The sequence below is a fragment of the Myotis lucifugus genome, unplaced genomic scaffold, assembly GCF_000147115.1.
Source record: "Myotis lucifugus unplaced genomic scaffold, Myoluc2.0 scaffold_395, whole genome shotgun sequence".
NCBI lineage: Eukaryota > Metazoa > Chordata > Mammalia > Chiroptera > Vespertilionidae > Myotis > Myotis lucifugus.
Window position 1 is genome coordinate 327,388 of NW_005871443.1, and position 19,806 is coordinate 347,193.

The window sequence follows — 19,806 nt, forward strand, 5'->3', positions numbered from 1 at the left end:
CTATTCTCAACACCCCTTTGGGACACATGGTCTAAGGTAGCCCAGCCTTTTCATATTTATCCATTTTTTTTCTGGTTATTCTTTGGGTCAGAGCATCTTACAGGTTCCAGATTTCTCTTGCAATATTAATTTTTTTAAAGTAGTGTCTCAGTGATTGGAGCACTCGATGGAATATTTCGTTTTTGTAGAGTTTAATTAACAATTAAATACCTTGAAGGTTTTTAATGTTCGTAAGAATTTTCTTTCTCCCTTTCTTAACTAATTTTGCAATTCTTTTATTAATTGGATGTGAATAACTATAGATTCTATTTTCAGGATAGTAAGTGCTTTATTTTTTACTTTACATCCTTCGATTTTTACATTTTAAAATAAGCTTTTTAAGTTAAATCCTCCACAAATTAGATTGCAGTAGATTGTGTTGGGGAGTTTCCTCACTAGATCTTTCCACGAGCTCCTCCTTTGTTACCTGTTCAGTTACGGTTTTTTGCTGAACCTGGAAGTGTTAGTGGTATCATGAAGAAATTCTGATTTTAAAGCATCTATAATAATCTATAATAATAAAAGTGTAATACACTAATTAGACTGGACAGCCAAGCAACCTTCCAGACAACCACACTATGACACCCACTGGGGCCAGGCCAGCCAAGGCAGGTGCGATGTGATTGGTCGGGGGCCGAGCCATTGCCCCATTATGGCCCTGCAGAGGGAGGCCCAGGCCACTGACCGGTGGGCTATGGCAGGTGGGCGGGGCCTCCCTCTGCAGGGGGCGATCAATCGAGGGGCTCCTGGACTGTGAGAGGGCACAGGCCGGGCTGAAAGACCTCCCCGCCCTGTGCATGAATTTCGTGCACCAGGCCTCTAGTTAAATATAAATATTCTTCATATTTTAGTTTTTCAGAGGAAGCTAAATAACTGGTACTAGACCCTCTGTTTCTGCCACACCCACACTGCTTGCTCCAGAATTTCCTGCACATAGCCCAAGCACCAGGTTAGTACCCCCCACACCTGGGGCCAGGTTTAGCTGAGTGGGTGGGGCTAGCATCCCCGCTTGAGCTGTCCTGTGAACTGTGGGGAGCAGGTGGCCTGTGCCAGGCAGACAGTGCTGCTGCACTAGTGCAGTGAATAAACTAGACTCTTCTTCAGCAGTTGATCTGGTAAATCTGAGTGTTCTGGAATAGCGGTCGCCAACTGGTGGTCCATGAGGTATGAAAGGTTGGTGACCACTGGTCTGGAAGGTCCAGAGGAAGAGAAGCAAAGGAGGGCTGGGCAGCAGAGCTGGAGGTTTTCAAATTTTAGCTCGTTATAAAAAATGGAAAAAAGACTAGCTGCTTCTGTTCCCCTCCGTTGGCCTCCCCTGTGCCTAAAGAGACTCCATAACCCTAGGGCTCTGGGCTCTGGGGTCCCAGCAGCAGCTGTCTGAGAAGGAAGTTTCCTCACATACTCTGTAGCCATGATGGGGCGCACTGTTAGAGGTGTATGGGAGAAGTCTTTAACTTCAGTGACTTTGTTCTGAAAAAGCCTAATCTGAGGCTACATTATTTATGCTTCGCTTTTCAGCTTTTTATCCAATAAACGATATGTGACATTTCTGAATTGCTAAAAATTTTCTATAGAATAAGAGTAATGTGATTTTAATGTAAAATGACAGTGAATTTAAAGTATCAGAAGTTCTTTTGAGTAGGCTTAATGGTAATCCCATTTGCCCTTTTATTCTAAATCATTCAAGACATTTATTACAAATATTCTTCTTCTTAATCAAATAACCTTATCAGCTTTAAAGTTTTGAGAGTCCCTGTTCTGCATTTACAAAAACAAGCAAAACTCATTAGAAATTTGATAAGTTGGGGAAATGTGTGTGTGTGTGTGTGTGTGTGTGTGTGTGTGTGTATGTGTATTTATTTATTTTAATCCTAACCTGAGGACATGCTTAGATAAAGGAAGAGAGAGAGAAACATTAATCAGTTGCCTTCCGTACTCTTCCTGACCAGGGATCAAACCCACAATCCAAGCATGTGCCCTGACCAGGAATTGAACCGGCAACTCTTCAGTGCACGGGAGGATGCTCAACCAAACTGAGCCACTCAGGCCGGGTGGGGAGATATATTTTAATTAATGTTGGAGTAGAAACTTTTCAAATAGGAACTTTGGGGGAGGGGTTGTGCTCAAAGTATTGAATTTGCTATTGCTCTAAGTGGAAAGTAACCTAGGGTTTTACTGTAGCTGAGTCATCCTGAAAATGATGACTCTGGCTCTGTTTTAGGGCATTTTCGAGTTTTTTAAAGATATGAAAAATGTCATGGGCTTGGTTTCTTGCTCTGCAATGTAAATGGTGGTCATTACACGTAATAAAGATTTAGTGGGGAAAAGTAAACATTTATGTAGAAATTTTAAAACTCTAATTTTGAGGTGATTGTAGATTCTCATGCAGTTGTAAGACATAATGCAGAGGAATCCTGTAGACCCTTTGCCCAGTTTTCCCCAATGATAGCGCCTTACAAAACTAGCATAAGCAGGAACTTGCATTGATATAATCCACCCCCTTATTCAGATTGCACCAGTATTACATGCATATGTGTGTGTGTGTGTCAGGATCTGTACAGTTGTATCACAGTTGTATCACACGCGTAGATTTGTGTGGCCACACCACTGTCAAGACACAGAACATTTCTGTCCCACAGGTCCCTCCTGCTACCTTATTATAGTCACTACCACCTCCTCACCCGTCCCTGACAACCACAATCTGTCCTCTAGCTCTACAGGTTGTCATTCAAGAAGGCTGTGTAAATGGAATCGTGCAGTGCGCGTGACAGGCTTGAGATCTGTTCCAGGTTGTATGTATCAGTAGTTCAAGATACAGAAACTTGAAGAATTTGTTATAAAAAACACAACAAATCCCAAAAGTGTCTTTTTAGTAATGAAATATAACAATAACAAAATAACCCTGAAGCTAAAAATGTTTACTATTCACTCAGGAAAAAACATGTTACAGTTTAGTAGTCCATAGGATTTGGTAGCCAAGTTTGAAGGAAAAATGAGTTTATGAAAAAGGAGTGATTCATATTTTAAGGGTCTATAAAAAATTTCAGTTTCATGTTGATGATTTAAGCTTGTTTCAGTGGAAATATTAGTTTGACTACAAATAAATTCTCAAACATTTCTCATAAAAATTAATAACTCCCTTGGGTATTATGATTTAGAAGAATAGCTATTTAATTTCAGGGACTTGTTTAAAGAAGGAACCAGGAATTAAAGAAGGGGTGTTATTCACACACAAACTATGCAGCAGGTTATTTTTCTGAAGTTTAAAATCCATAAAAATCGCTTTGGTGGGAAAATGGAGGGCATTAATGAAGCATCTGAAATTTCTGTTTTGGTTCTGAAATATACTAAAAGTGTATACTTCTGAAGTAACGATTCAATTCTTGCTCTCCCTTTGTACAATAGAAGCTTAGCAATTAAATGAGTCATTAAACTAACAGATCAACTATATTGCTAGGTATTACTGTGATTGGTTAATCGTTTATTTACTTTTAAGGTGGGAACATTTACTTAAAGTTGTATTAGAACTGTAACAAACAGCAAGTTCTCATTTATCCTGTCTTATTAAGAAGTGAACTGTTTTAGGTAAGTGAATTCTTGTAACATTAGGAGCTGAAGTATCTAAAAATGTATTGAAATTGAATAGTCTCCTGACTTTTTAAACCAGAATATAGTCTCTTTTTTTGGTGACTTCTCATTATCATTCTGAACCTTGGTGGCTCTCCTAGCCTCAAGTAGTGGTATTTTTAGGATCTGCTGAAGTGCACAGAACAGTTCGGCCCTCACCAGGTCACCTGGGCTGCTAGTCTTTGCTGAGTTCTTGTGTTTCTTTTTCTTAAGCTCTGTTTTGTCTGCACTCTGTTGGCTGTCATTTCTGGGTTTGGTCAGAATTCTAGCTGTAGAAATACCACACTTTTATATTTGCTGCATTTAATCTGCTTTGCCTGGGAAACCACATTAAACTGATTAGAATTAGGATTATCAGTGAAATTAAAGTATCACTAAATATTTTAGTAAGCAGAGCCTCAGGTAGGGGAAATATTGGTTTATTTTACAGTTGAGTAAGAATTCTTGACATGATAATGCATTGGATGCTACTATTAAGAATGATTAGATGGTGTATGTGAATGTTTTATTTCTTGTGTAAAATTGTGTTTTGTTTTCTTTTTTGGCCTATGCTCTTGTACCCAGTGAGCTCCTAGTTGCCAGGTTAAGTGGATATTTTTTAGGGTGTATCTTACTGGCCTCTCTTGCATTTGTTACTTCGTCCTTCTTTAGTCTATTCTACTACCTCTGAGGTCATTTTTTCTTAGTGACGTTGCTGCCACAGCTGCCTCCTGCTCCTTGATAAAGCTTTCCTGCCCTCTAATCTGGACACCACAGCTGCGGCTCCCTCTGCTGCCTGTACTGAAACCTTCAACTTGTGTGTCCAGGGTCCTCTCTGTGCTTCAGTTGCCAGATAAGATCATACACATTGATGGAGGCCTTCCTAATTTGGATGATTGGAAATGTTTAAATGTTTTATAAAGCCCTAGAGACCCAGATGTGATTATATTTGGAGATTTTATTGTCTATCCTTGCTATCTCATTAGCACTTAATCGACTGACTTTGGAAATCTATTAAAATTCCAACTGATTTTGGAAAGCAAACGATATGGCAAAGCAAGCTAATAGTACCTCAAAACATATCATGTCTGGAATGATCTGGAGCATGCTTCCCCCAGTGGTTCACTGATTTGTAAAGTGTCTGGTCTTTGATACATGAGCCTCTTACATAAAAGTGGTTTTGTCTTTTGCACTTGGTAGACTTAGTAGATATATGAGGCTGAGTTTTTTTCTTTAAAAATATTTCCTTTAAATTCAGACATAACCGTTAGTCTCGGTTCTTACCAGGCACATACTTTAACATTCAGTATTTGAACTTAACCTCAGTGCAATAAATAGTGCAGATGTTAATATTAATATAGAAAAAAATAACTTTTTTCAGAACAGTGATAGTTTTCTGGATGTAATTATGTAATACTTTAACTCTGATTTCAGTAGTGATGAATCATCATTCAAGTATATGTGGTAATAAACCTTTTTATTTTTTTCAGCTAAAAATGTGTATCTAAAATGCAAGCTCAGCTTAGCAGAAATCTGTGGACTGCCTTGCCCTGTCCTCTAAAACTGGATCATGAAGGTATTGGAAAAAAATTACTTCTGGATGTTGCTCCCATTGCTTCATTTGATAGCAAATGCTGCGGAACATGAAGAGGTAGCGAAACACGCCATCAAGTTACACCGAGGCAAAGGGGCAGCCATCACGCACAGGAAGCAGTGGGTCCTAGATAGCTGCAGGAAGCTCTCCGGGCTTCTCCGCCAGAAGACCGTGGTTCTTAACAAGCTGAAAAGCGCAATCAGAGCAGTGGAAAAAGACGCGGGCCTGTCGGATGAGGAGAAGCTGTTCCAGGTGCACACGTTTGAAATTTTTCAAAAAGAGCTGAATGAAAGTGAAAATTCCGTCTTCCAGGCTATCTATGGGCTCCAGAGAGCCCTGCAGGGAGATTACAAAGACGTGGTGAACATGAAAGAGAGCAGCCGGCAGCGCCTGGAGGCCTTGAGAGAGGCTGCCATAAAGGTTAGCCATCTCACTCATTTACAGAAAGAGCCATTCACACTCTGAGCTGGGAAGTAGAGGGAAAGGGGAAATGCAGAGGGGCTGATGCTTCAGCAGGGGTGGTCTGCCAGGGCCCCCTGTTCATAATGATCACGCCCAGGGAAAATCCCTTGTGTAGGAGAATCTTTTCCTTTTGCATAATATCTTAGCGTAGTTACATTTTACCACTTCTAGAAGGAGTCATTCTCTCATGCTTTTCTGTATTGTGAAATACTTGGGTCATTGAAATACTTAATACTTGGGTCATTGAAATACTTACTGAAGTTATCCCATAACCAGTGGTCCGCAAACTGCGGCTCTTTGGCCCCTTGAGTGTGGCTCTTCCACAAAATACCGACTTCTGCGCATGGGCCACGAAGTTTCAATCGCACTGTATGTGCACGCCCGCACGTGGTATTTTGTGGAAGAGCCACACTCAGGGAGCCAAAGAGCCGCATGTGGCTTGCAAGCCGCAGTTTGCCGACCACTGCCATAAACTGATGTGGAAATAAATATATTTGTAACTGCAGTCAACATTTTGAGTTTCTAACAAGAATTCCTTTCTGTGTGAAGGTTGACTTTCTTCAAGGATTTTGATGAAGTATGCTTTTAAAACAAGAAGAAACTATTACTGTGTCAGATGTGATATTTATTACGTAATTTCTTATAGCCATCATTTAAGCCATGTATTAGGTGCCAGGCACTTAAATATATAAAATATAATTTCATCTTCATAGAAAGGCTATGGTATTATTACATAGCTTAAAAAGCAGAGAAGATACAGATTTATTAAACTTTCTTTACCAAAGTATGGCATTTTGGGTAGAAATACAGTCATACGCCACATAACAGTGTGCCCTTCAATGATGGACTGAATATAGGATGGCGGTCCTTGACTTTCCCTAATTGACGGTAGCTAGAATAATACACTTATGAGCAGGAATATTGGATAGAGTGTGTTGGTGTGGTTGGACCAGGTACCTGAATCGAAGTGATATTCTGGTTTATTTTTTAATAAACCCCATTCTTTATTTCTTACAAATGAATAGGAAGAGACAGAATATGTGGAACTTCTGGCAGCAGAAAAACATCAAGTTGAAGCCCTTAAAAATATGCAACATCAAAACAAAAGTTTATCCATGCTTGATGAAATTCTTGAAGATGTAAGAAAGGCAGCTGACCGTTTAGAGGAGGAAATAGAAGAACACGCTTTTGATGACAATAAATCAGTAAGTAGCATTCCAGAACCACTTCCTCTTCACCTGCTGAGACCGAGCTGCTTACTGAAAGGATGTGCTGTTAAAATGGTTTGCATGTATATGTTTAGTATAGATCAAAAACAAAGAAAACTAAACAATAAAAATAATTTGGCTTGGTGCTGCAGAAGTATATCAGTTATCCTTTATTTGCTCATATTTTGTCAGTCCCCCCTCAGTGGCTCACCTTTGTTTCCCAGTTGTGCCCTCAGGAGGATTGGGACTGGTTTCAAGAAGGCTGGCTCTGGACAGTTGGGTTTCAATGCTGATTGGCCAGAGGAGCAATAAACTATAGGAAATGATCTGCATATCAGAAGCAAGATTTTAGACTGCTCACTGTTACATGTTCAGGATTCTTTGGGGGAATAAATGAGATTAGTGTTGAAAATGGTGAGTCTTGGCATGGATTCAGAAATGGGTTAGGTAATAAAAAGGAAAACAAACAAAAAACCACAAAAACCCAACAAATTAGAACAAGCTCAGAGGAAAAAGGTGGGAGAATGAAAATTGAGTGAAAGGAATGGGGTGTTTTTAAAACTTTCTAATTATGGGATGGAGGAGAACTCATAAGCATTTTAAGGGCTATGAATTTGTGAAAGAATATGCCCTTGAAAGTAAAACACTCGTTCCCTTTAATCACTGCTCCCTGAACACTCTGACCTCCGAGGGCCGTGGTCGGCAAACCGCGGCTCGCGAGCCACATGCGGCTCTTTGGCCCCTTGAGTGTGGCTCTACCACAAAATACCACGTGCGGACGCGCACGTACAGTGCAATTGAAACTTCGTGGCCCATGCGCAGAAGTCGGTATTTTGTGGAAGAGCCGGTATTTTGTGGAAGAGCCACACTCAAGGGGCCAAAGAGCCACGTGTGGCTCGAGAGCCGAAGTTTGCCGAGCCGCAGTTTGCCAACCACTGTCCTAGGGCATCAGGATTCCCCTCGCTCCTCCCCCCGCCCCCCCTCACCAAACAGTTCTCAAGTTCTGACTCTACCTGGGCTTAGCACAGGCCCCACAGATAAGGGCTCCGTCCAAGACTGTCCCCTCAATGTCAAACACCAATCCCAAGTCCCAGGTTGTCACCTTGGAGGATCCCACAAGCCTCCTCCACGAGTTCCATAATTTGCTAGAGCAGCTCACAGAACTCAGGAAAGCAGTTTACTTACTAGATTGCCAGTTAAAGGATACAGCTCAGGAAGAGGAAGATGGAAGAGGTGCATGGGGCACGGTGTGAGGAAAGAGTATAGCTCTCCCATGCCCTCTGAACCCCGGTCTTGAAGGATATTCAAGGAAGCTTCATTATGTAGGTTTGTGATTAGTTCAGTCTCCAGCCCCTCTCCCCTCTTGGAGGTCTGGGTAGGGCTGAAAGGTCAACCCTCTCTCATATGCTTAGTTCCTCTGATGACCAGTCCAGTCCTGTGGTTATCTAAGGGCTTTCCAAATAGCACCTCACAAGTATAAACTCAGGTTAGGTTGCTAGGGCTTGTGCTTAATAATAAGATACTTCTTTCATCTCGCTCGGGAGCTATTTCAGGAACCAAGGACAAAGGACGGGATATAACAAGAGATGTTCCCATCGCTCGTATCACTTAGAGAATTACGTGGGTTTGGGGAGCTATAAGCCAGGAAAGGGGATGAAGACCTATGGGGCAGGCAGAAGTCATGCAGGCTGTGATTATGACAATACAAGAATAAACTGTTTCATGGACTCACAACTGTAAACCTACTTCAGCCTACCCCTGTATTTTTACACATCACAATGTCACCCGCAGAATTAGGTAAAGTAGGTATTTAGAAGTAATAGACATCTTAAACACTTCCATCCTTAAAATCACTTTCGTAATTGAAAATTTTCAAATGAATGCTAATGAACATTTATTGATCTTTCTTCACACTTGACAAAATACTAAAAACATAACTATTATTCTTCTGCGTAGAATTTATTCTCTAGATATTGAACTTGAAAACATTTTATTGGTTTTCATTTCATAATATTGGTTATTCTTACAGGTCAAAGGGGTCAATTTTGAGGCAGTTCTGAGGGTGGAGGAAGAAGAGGCCAACTCCAAGCAAAATCTCACTAAGCGGGAAGTGGAGGATGACTTGGGTCTTAGCATGCTGATTGACTCCCAGAACAACCAGTATATTTTGACCAAGCCCAGAGATTCTACAATCCCACGTGCAGATCACCACTTCATAAAGGTAGCCTGTCTGTCTGCTTGCTCTCCTCTCAAAATCATGTGCTGGGCTTAATTTCCACAACTCCCCTCCCAGCTCCTGGTATACATGGCAAATAAGATCAAGCTCTATATTCTGAGCATTATATTAGGGTATGCAGCCTTCTTCCTAGTAGAGAGAGTCTACTAGAAATCCCTACGTTTTCTGTGATTTAAAACATTTACTTTTAATTTTTTATTTTTCCCCAAAAGAATATTAGTAAAGCATTTTAATGTTTAAAATGAAAATTAATTTTGCTTTGGGGAGTTTGGAAGACTTTTTGAGTTATATAATGGGATTAAATCTTCAGCTATCTAAAAACGATATTCACTAAAATAGAACCTTCTTATGAAGCAGAGAAGTTTTGGCTAAGGTATCACATATGGCTTTCTTTAGACCGGGAGCAGGGGTTGCAGTGTGAGAACTGTCTCCTCCACCGGTGACTGGCATTCCAGACTGAGTTAGGTGCAGGCCTCTGAACTCTAAGGAAACCATTCTAGAATACAGAATTATGTACAGGCTTGAAGTTGATGGTGTTATGGTTCAGGATCACTGTTTGGATTTGGACAGAAATGGGGAGTAGATATGAGTGACATGGTTCAGCCTGCTCAGGGAAGTCTAGATAAACTGTCAGGTCTCTAGCAGAGCTCCCTGGCACAGGAAAAGAAACCCAGGCAAATAACCTACTCTTAGAGATGGTGTCAACACAGACAGGCTGAGAGGAAGATCTGTCTACTGTGAGGGGCAGACCCCTGTATTAATAGACTTGAATCATTAGGTAAAACTCAGCAGATGGTTGTGGCTGGAATAACAACTGGGAAGGGCTGAGTCTGCAAAATGAACACATTAGTGCCTCTGAATGAGTGCGGTCTCCACTATAAGTTACTCTTGTTCTTACCTTTGTAGGTAATACATAATTTCTGGGGAAATATTTTGAGACTATATGACTATTCTGCTCCTTGTCAAACTTTCACCAGTAGTTGTAGCACCCACTGATGATTCTTGCCTAAATCAATTACGACTGTGATGGTTATATTGACTTTATGTGGTGGGAAAACCAATGGAGAAGGTAAGTAGTTAAACTAGGACACCAGCTCTGAAGATTTCCCAGACTGGAAGACTAAATAGAGCGCTAGTGCTCAGAATTCTTAGAAAACTATTACAGGATTTAAGCAAAACAGACAAATTTTGCTATAATTGTTAGACCATTAGGAGCTAACCTCATCTACTCCCAGAATACATTCTTCATGTTTTCAACTTCTCTATAGTACACTGTAGTAGTAAAAATTCCTCCCTTAGTTACATCATCTGTCCTTTATTCTCATTCAGTGAAATCATGATACTACCCCAGCCTGCTTTCTCCATTAACCAGCCTTTCTTGACAATTATTATCTTAAGTTTTTGTATTTCTTGTTTATTCTTGCATTAGGACATTGTTACCATAGGAATGTTGTCTTTACCTTGTGGCTGGCTATGCACAACAATAGGATTGCCTACAATGTTTGGTTATATTATTTGTGGTGTACTTCTGGGACCTTCAGGACTAAATAGTATTAAGGTAAGAACACAATTTAACCATTGCAGTATCTGTTTAACAGTACAAAAAAAAAAATCCATGAAAACATTCATAAAAAGTTTTGAACTTGAATTCATGAAGATAACAATTTCTTATAAATCATATTAAAGAAGATGCCCTTTAAAGTTTCATAAGAAAGCTCTAAACCATAAGAAAGTAATTTGGTTTGTTAATGAATGGGTGACTTGACTAGAGAAAATAACCCTGATCATTTCTTTAAATTATATTACTCTTAAATATTTTATTTCCAGTAGTTGATGGACTAGATTATTCAGAGACTGAAAGCAACTAAAAATGCTAGATCAAATGTATTTTTTAAAATTCTTAGTACATTGAAAACTGATAAAGTAGTAAGGAATAATTAATCATAAATGTAGGGTATTGTGAGAACCCCGAGAGACAATGAGGCACTGAGGCTGCTTTTGCTAGAGGCTGTTTGCTGAACAAATTGAAGTGATCGTCATCTTACATTGACAACATTTTTTTACAGAAAGGAGGTTCTCAGCATTTTGGGGGTTTCAAAATTTCTCACTTAAATACTCACAATTTGGACAAAATGGAAAGAGTGCGCCAAGAATAGGTGCCATGAGCCCACACAGAAGGAACAATATAGGACGGTGGAAAATAGGCAACAGAATTTGCAAACGTCACTGACGCTTCCCAGTTGGACAGAATAGGAGTAGGCAAATGGGGGAGCGTTGTGAAATGCTCCACTTGCAGCCTCATTTCCTTCTGCTGATTCAGACATCTGTATCAGGTCAAAGGACCTCTGTGATTTACTCAGACCGGAAAACAGCAGAAGAGGGTGCAAAGAAATCATCACACCAAACTATTTTTATTTATTTACTTATTTTAATATATTTTTATTGATTTCAGAGAGGAAGGGAGAGGGAGAGAGAGATAGAAACATCAATGAGAGAGAATCACTGATCGGCTGCCTTCTGCACACCCCCTCCTGGGATTGAGCCCGAAACCCGAGCATGTGTCCTTGACCGGAATTGAACCTGGGACCCTTCAGTCTGCAGGCCGACACTCTATCCACTAAGCCAAACCAGCTAAAGCAGCGGTCGTCAACCTTTCAGACCTCACAGACCACTGGTGGTCCATGGACCACCGATTGGCGACCGCTGAGCTAGAGCACAAACTAATCTTAACAGTGGGTAAGATTAGCCCGATGAGGAGAAGTTGTGCTCAACTGCTCCAAGCTAAAAGCCTGGGACCTTAGTGAGTGGTAGAATAGCTAACCAATGTGTGAGTGCCCTCATGGACTAGGCTCAGCTTGGCAGGGTGGCCTCTAGGAAGAATGGTTTTAATTTAACGTTTTGAATAGGTAATGTTCACATGATTGAAAACAATAAAAAGCTGTAAGTGAAAAATCTCTTCCTGTTCATGTCACATCCCTCCCTTTCCAGAGGATTTGCAAGCAATAACAAACACAGCTGTTTTCTCCTTTTTCCCCCCCTTAACAGCAAAGATAGCTCATAAGCAAAGAATTAAGGCTAAATAGCTAAATAGATACAACTGGATACTATAAGTCTTAATAAATCAGCTATACCATGGAAAAATAATGTAATTACAGTAGTCCAAGATAAAAATGCAAGAACACACTAGTAAAAAATGGGAGGTGGGTAAGAGGAAGTATAGTTGTACTAAAATATGTATCTTTTCCTAGGAGGAAGTTGATAGGCTTTCATTTATTAAGTTGAGAAGTGTAGGTTTAAGTATGTTACTTTGAAGTCATAGGTTACAGCCTGATTTTTAAAAGGGATGAAAAATAAAATTAAAAATAGCAGTCAGGAAGCATAAAAATCAGAAGACATGAAAGAAGTTAGAAAAGGATGTTATAACAATAAATGTAAATAGAATAAACTATCCTATTAAAAGATACCTATTAAAAGGTTTGCAGATAATATGGAGGAGAGTACAATAAAGATTAAGTCAAAACAAAGTGCTGGTGAGGATGTGGAGAAAAAGGAACACTCGTGCACTGCTGGTGGGAATGCAGACTGGTGCTGCCACTGTGGAGAACAGTATGAAGTTTCCTCAAAAAACTAAAAATGGAATTCCCATTTGACCCAGTGATCCCACTTCTAGGAATATATCCCAAGAAACTAGAAACACCAATCAGAAAGGATATATGCACCTTTATGTTCATAGCAGCACAATTTACCATAGCTAAGATTTGGAAACAGCCTAAGTGCCCATCAGCAGATGAGTGGATTACAAAACTGTGGTACATCTACACAATGGAATACTACGCTGCTCTAAAAAAAGAAGGAATTCTTACCCTTTGCAACAGCATGGATGGACCTGGAGAGCATTATGCTAAGTGAAATAAGCCAGTCAGAGAAAGATAAATATCATATGATCTCACTCATTTGTGGAATATAATGAACAACATAAACTGATGAAAAAAACAGATCCAGAGACAGAGAAACTTTGATCAGACCGTCAAACCTCAGAGGGAAGGTAGGGGAGGGTGGGGGTAAGGGGGAGAGATCAACCAAAGGACTTGTATGCATGCATATATAAGCCTAACCAATGGACACAGACACCAGGGGGATGAGGGCATGAGTGGGGGGGCATTGGGGGGATAAGGACACATATGTTATACCTTAATAAAGAAAAAGAAAGCAACTAAGAAATTAAAATTGAAAGGAGGAGAGATGCCAATAAAGAGGGCAGGATTCATAATGTTAATAGCTGACAAACTGAGTAAGTGTGCTGGGGTCAGGACAACATACAGATGCATGAGAGCCTGTACTTTATTTTCAGATGTTCAAGGAACATTTTAAAAAAATGAACAATGAAAATCTCAAATGTAAATACATAATATAAATAATACCAAATATAGTAGTATAAACAAAATTATCTACTATAGTAGTGTAATAACATTAAAAATAAGTAGCAAATGAAGGACCATAATAAATATAGAACCTAAGAACACTGTATATCAAAACCTGTGGGATATGACCAAATGTGGTACTCAGGAAAAAATTCACACACTTAGTCACGCCGAAACCCAAATGAGAGTGAACCACTGAATTACTTCATCCTTAAACTCAAGTTTAATGCCTCCCCGTACCCCAAAGAAAGCTAAAGAAAGGAACTAATGAAGATAACAGATCAGCAGTTAATGAACTTTAAAACAGGTGAATTCATGAGCTCGTTCTTAGAACATAAAATGATTCCTCCAGCTAATCAAGAAAAAAAAAAAAAGGAAAAACCCCGCTATAATTTGGAAGTCCAGGTTATCTCAGATAGAGGAAATTCAAAGAATTACTTGTTTTAAAAATATGCTTATTTGGGGATAGTCCCTTTGTTAGTACAAGATGTTCTGGTAAATATACTTAATGTGTTAAATATGTTAAATTATATGTTTTGAAAATTTTCTTGTTTTTCAGTCTATTGTGCAAGTGGAGACATTAGGAGAATTTGGTGTGTTTTTCACTCTTTTTCTTGTTGGCTTAGAATTTTCCCCAGAAAAGCTGAGAAAGGTAAGGATTTATCAATCTGTGTTATTGCCCCCAATTTAACATAATATGGTTTTGGTTTATTTACTGTTGACATTTGTTCATGACTTGGCTGTCATTTTGCTGACCTCTCTTCCCATTTGTCTCCTTGGTTCATCCTGTTATTCTTTCACCTTGTTTTCTTTGGCCTCATTTTTTTCTATTGAAAGCTCCATTTGTCCATCTACAGATTATGGTGTCACACAGAACAGTTGCACTGCCCTAAAAATCCCCTGTACTCCACCTCTTCATTTGTCCTCCCCACTAATATCTAGCAACTGAATATGTGACGTTGGGCAGTGTTCTTTGTGTCTTGTGAGCTGGGGTCTGTAATGTCCCTTCAACTCTGATGTGGATCCTCACTTACCAGTCCCCAAGACCCCCGTGTGGCAGCCCTGAAACTTGACATGCACCAGGAATGCATCCTATCCCTTCCTAGGCCCATGGGCTCGGATTGCAGAAGACTTATATCTTCTTAACCAACTACATTATTAATTAACACATTTCTTTTTATTTCTCAGATATAACTAACTGGCAAAATGCTAGAGCACCTGAAGTGACTAGTGTAGTCGTTCTCAGTTGATAGTGCTTCTGCTGTGTGGGTTGATTACCCAGGTGTTCCTGTCAAGGTAGAAAATTATTGAATAGGGTTTTCGAAATAATAATTGCTGGAAGGGCCCCCTGAGGTCTTCGGTGAAATCTCCTAAAGGTCTGACTAGAAACTATTCAAAAACATGGAAGTCTGAAAACGACTTATTCCTTGTCGCTGAGGAAAGCTGTGGTCTTTCTGTTCTGCCCACTGGTACCATTGGTTGAGTCATTTATTTGTAAGTCATCATCCATTGCCTTACTTCATTCTTCTAGCTTCTCTTAAACTGTTCTCTTAGCTTTATATCATAATAGTTCACCAGCTTTCATCTCTCTAAATAAGTTGTAAAATAATGGAGGCAAGAGTTGTATTTTGTTCTTTTATTCCTTATTTGTTCTCTCAACAAACCCTTGTTGGGTGTGATGTTCCAGACCTTTGGTAGCTTCTGAGTAGAAGGCAATGTATACAGTCAACATGGTCCCTGCCCTTTGGGGAGTTGTGAATGGAAGTCCTAGGAAAAGAAAGAGGAAAAGAACTGGAGAGGGCAGTTTAGGCTGATGTGTGCCTCTGGGTGCACAGGGAGCAGGGTCTTGGCTGAGAGGATTCTTGTCAGTGCTTCTTAGACTCTGATGTCCGAGGAGTGGCCTGGGGCTCCTGCTGACCTAGAGCTACAGATGTGGGCAGCCTGAGGACCTGCATTTCTGTGAGGACAGGGTCCCACATTGGACAGGAAGTTTCTGAAGGATGCTCCCTTGGGTCTTTTCTGTCGTTCCCTCCATACCTTGCTTCTCAGGCTAAATAGATTCCAATCCTCTAGACCAGCGGTTCTCAACCTGTGGGTCGCGACCCCTTTGGGGGTTGAACGACCCTTTCACAGGGGTCACCTAAGACCATCGGAAAACACATATATAATTACATATTGTTTTTGTGATTAATCACTATGCTTTAATTATGTTCAATTTGTAACAATGAAATTGGGGGTCACCACAACATGAGGAACTGTATTAAAGGGTCGCGGCATTAGGAAGGTTGAGAACCACTGCTCTAGACCAAGGTGTAGCAAGACACCTGACAATAAAGTCTAAGGTTCGCTCTGGACCTCAGAAATTATTTAGTCTCACTTTTCTCTACAGATGTGGAAACTAAAGAAGAGAGATTGTTACCTATTCAAGGTGCACAGCCAGTTAGTGACAGGTTCAAGCCTGAACTCCAGGTGTCCCGTGTGGGCAGGAACACTCTAACTGAGGGCTAACACTACTTACAGAAGGGGCTACTGATACCTGTGAACCCTAAAGTCCAACATGCTCGGCCTCCTTAGTTGCTGCAGCTGGCTGTGTGGGTCTGCTCTGGTCCTTCATTGCTCCTTAGCTATAATATACAGGAAGAGGAAGAATGATTCGAAAGAGATTCGCTTTATAAAATCACTGCCAAATATAAGAAGTCAAGAACATGAAATTTGAACTATTGAGGAACAGCCATTGTGGGGTAACTTGTGTCTTTCTGGAAGGAGAGAGTGGGGCCTGGGGGATCAGAGTCACATGGCAGAAGATAGATTTGGCTCTGCATGGAGGGCCGAGCACTCAGTTGAGTGAGCACTCAGTTCAGTCACTTCTTTTGGTCTCCCTCCATTGGGACCTTATGGAGTTGGGAGGCTCCTGTAATTGATTTCCTGAACAGGTGGGCCAGCAGGCTGGCAGCCGGTCATGGTTGTGGTGAGGGCTAGGGTTGGCTTCTGCTTGTTTGGCCGCAGCAGGAAATCAATACCAGCCTAGGAAGAGCCTCCCAGCTGCCCTGATTCCCAAAGAAAATGTCGTTGGTTTTGCAAGAAGTATTGCTTTAACCAAGAACCAGAGCAGGGGAAGGAAAAGCTCATACTCTCTAGGGCACCCAAAGGTGAGTAGATGAGTGGCGACACAGCGAGGTTGGCCAGCTGGTGGGGCCTCAGCGTTTGCCTTTGGCTTCACTGTCCCAGAGCTGCGCTGAGCCATGCCTCTCCTGCCCTGTTCCTCTGGGCCTCCACGAGCTCTTTGAGTAGAGGGCCTGGATGAGGGAATCAGTTTTAATTGGGAGGGTGCAGTGAGGAGAACAAAACAAGTCCTTTAACGTAGAATAGGAGTTTCAGGTTAATTTCTTTTGTTAATATGTAATATTCACATTTGTATAAATATCAGTTTTTATTATGTTGTCTCTTCAACTAGATTGAAAACCCCACAGGGTTAGAATCAAACCTGATTTCTTCACATTATCTATCATGTTTAGTGCAGTGTTCAGTGCATACCAAGGTGTCTAATCAATTTGTGATTGATTATCAAGCCATGCTGCCTGGGTTTATGTCCTCACATTGTCTTCCATGGGACCCGGTCAAATCACCTAACCTCTGTGGTCTGGTGTTTTCATCTAGAAATGGGGGAGACAATGATATCTACCTCTGAGATGTGTTCTGAGGATTAAGTTATGTGCACACACACATGTATATACACAGAGACATGTTTGTTTAGTTCCTGTAACAATACCGAGACCTGGGGAGGTCTTATGTTAGTGTTTACTATCTCTATTGTGTTAACATTACGATGTTGGATTGGTGCTGATGTATCTACTGCAAAATTTCAGGCCTGCCCCATTACTGGGCAGTATGTATGCACGTGCTCTGCATAATGCTAGTCAAGAGATGGTCTGTCGTCACTAAAATGTATAAATAAATGTGTTCTCTTTAAGGTGTGGAAGATATCCTTACAAGGACCATGTTATATGACACTATTGATGATTGCATTTGGCTTATTATGGGGACACCTTTTACAGATCAGACCCACTCAGAGCGTTTTCATTTCTACTTGTTTGTCCTTATCCAGCACACCCTTAGTGTCCAGATTCCTCGTGGGCAGTGCCCGGGGTGAAAAAGAAGGTAGGTGATGACCTCTTCTAATTAAGTGTTGAAGCAGTACATGTTTAATTGACTTGAATCCACTCCGAAGGCCTGTTAGAAAAAATTGCAACTCTTACTCCCTCCTTGGGGCTTTCCTAATAGTTATGGACATTCCCTTGTGAATTGTTGTCCCTGTAATCTCAGCTTCTCCAAACCTCCATTTGATTAAGAAAAAATGACTTTTTATATGCTCACAAATTTAGAGTAGTTTGAGGAGCATTTTAGAGAAAGGAATCAACATTGAAAAATGTACTGTGAAAGAGATTAGTGTGCGGCACCAAACCTGAAACTACCTGGCTCCAAAATTCTAATTAACTGCTTATTGCCTACACTACTGCCGACTGGTGGCGTTACATGCAGCCTAAAAAACAATGTGATTGATGTACATTGCTTTGATTCTGGCAAGGTTGGGAACTGATGTATAGAAGGAGGTTTGACACCTTCTTCTATAAAATATATGAGGTACTTTGGTAACTAAAGGTACTTTCACCTCTTATACTTTGGTGTTAGTGTCATCTACGTGTATGAAACGCTCGCATCTCTAAGTCATTATTGTGTATAGTGAAGTCAGACTTGATAGGAAGTTAGGAATGAATGTTCTGAGGTGTTGCTCGGTGGCACTGTCTTTCATGCAGTTAAACTTTGACAGCATTGACACTTTTTACATCATGTTTATTCATTATGGTAATTTTCACTGTTTTGCTCTTATTTTGTAAAAGTCAATAAAAAATAGGGTTCAGCTGTCATAATACCTTCACACTGATACTCGCCCTGCAGCAACACAGAGATGAAAGGGAAAACATGAAGAGAGAACACCAGAGCGGTGTGCCTGGCCTCTGCAGTAAGCAGAGCTGGCCAAGGGCCTGGGGCTCTGCGTCACAGGGGGCCGCAAGGACCACACTCACTCTTTTTTCTTTTTTTAATATGTTTGTATTGATTTCAGAGAGAGGAAGGGAGAGGGAGAGAGAGATAGAAACATTGATGAGAGAGATAGTGATAGGCTACCTCATGCGTGCCCCCTACTGGGAATCAAGCCCGCAGCAACTGGGGCTGTGCCTTGACCCGGAATCAAACTGGTGACCTCCTGGTGCATGGGATAACGCTCATCCAACTGAGCCACACTGGCCAGGCCACACTCACTCGTGACATCAGGGGCTTCCCACTGGTGAGAGGAGGCTGGAAAAAACTATCTGGTCCCTTCTGCCGATTTGTGGGCCATGGGTGCAGCCTTCCTGCTAGCAACTAGACTAGCTGTCACCACCTTGGTGGTCTCATTTATTCCCAGTGCCCCTGTGGCCTGGTGCTTAGGACCTTCCCTCACAAGACCAAGTGACAGAGGGAGGTGAAGGGGACACCAGTAATGAAATAGGAAAATAAGAGGAACTCCTATTATAACCTATCCTATGTAATAAAAGGCTAATATGCAAATCAACCAAACGGCAGAATGATCGGTCGCTATGACGTGCACTGACCACCAGGGGGCAGATGCTCAACGCAGGAGCTTCCCCCTGGTGGTCAGTGCGCTCCCACAGGGGGAGCGCCGCTCAGCCAGAAGCTGGACTCACAGCTGGCGAGCGCAGCAGTGGTGGCAGGAGCCTCTCCCACCTCTGCGGCAGCACTAGGATGTCCGACTGATGGCTTAGGCCCGCTCCCCCCATCCGTTGGACATCCCCCAAGGGCTCCCAGACTGTGAGAGGGTGCAGGCTGGGCTGAGGGAACACCCCCCCCACACACACACACACACACCGAGTGCACAAATTTTGTGCACCGGGCCTCTAGTGTACTATAATACCAGTACCTATTTGTGGGAAAATCTAATAAAGTCTTTAAAATAATCATGTTTGAAACACTCAAACATAAATTTAAAAAAACACGATTTTTAAAAAATCTTTTTTTTTTAAGAAAACATAAAAAGTTCCAAAGCCAAGAACTGTTGATTGAAAATGGAGACATTTGAGGCCTATGTGAAGTATTGATTTCCCCAAAGCTGCATCATTTTCTTTCCAGAGAAGTTGTATAGTCCCTTCAGCCAGTGCTGGTTACTACTTTCCTGTTCTGTCC

The 19,806-nt window shown here is 41.1% G+C and overlaps 1 protein-coding gene across 6 annotated transcripts in view; it reads left to right on the forward strand.

Moving 5' to 3' along the window:
* The first annotated feature begins 3,566 nt into the window (after window positions 1-3,566).
* TMCO3 (transmembrane and coiled-coil domains 3) overlaps window positions 3,567-19,806 on the forward strand; it is a 36,737-nt gene continuing 20,497 nt past the window's right edge. For 5 of the 6 annotated variants that reach the window (XM_014467424.2, XM_023743490.1, XM_023743493.1 and 2 more), the window contains exons 1-7: window positions 3,567-3,624; window positions 5,136-5,659; window positions 6,727-6,906; window positions 8,939-9,130; window positions 10,575-10,703; window positions 14,126-14,218; window positions 17,538-17,724. In XM_014467424.2, coding sequence (XP_014322910.1) covers window positions 5,216-5,659; window positions 6,727-6,906; window positions 8,939-9,130; window positions 10,575-10,703; window positions 14,126-14,218; window positions 17,538-17,724 — 1,225 coding nt within the window. In that variant the 5' untranslated portion in view covers window positions 3,567-3,624; window positions 5,136-5,215. The remainder of the gene's footprint in view (window positions 3,625-5,135; window positions 5,660-6,726; window positions 6,907-8,938; window positions 9,131-10,574; window positions 10,704-14,125; window positions 14,219-17,537; window positions 17,725-19,806) is intronic. The other variant, XM_023743492.1, reaches the window with a different exon arrangement.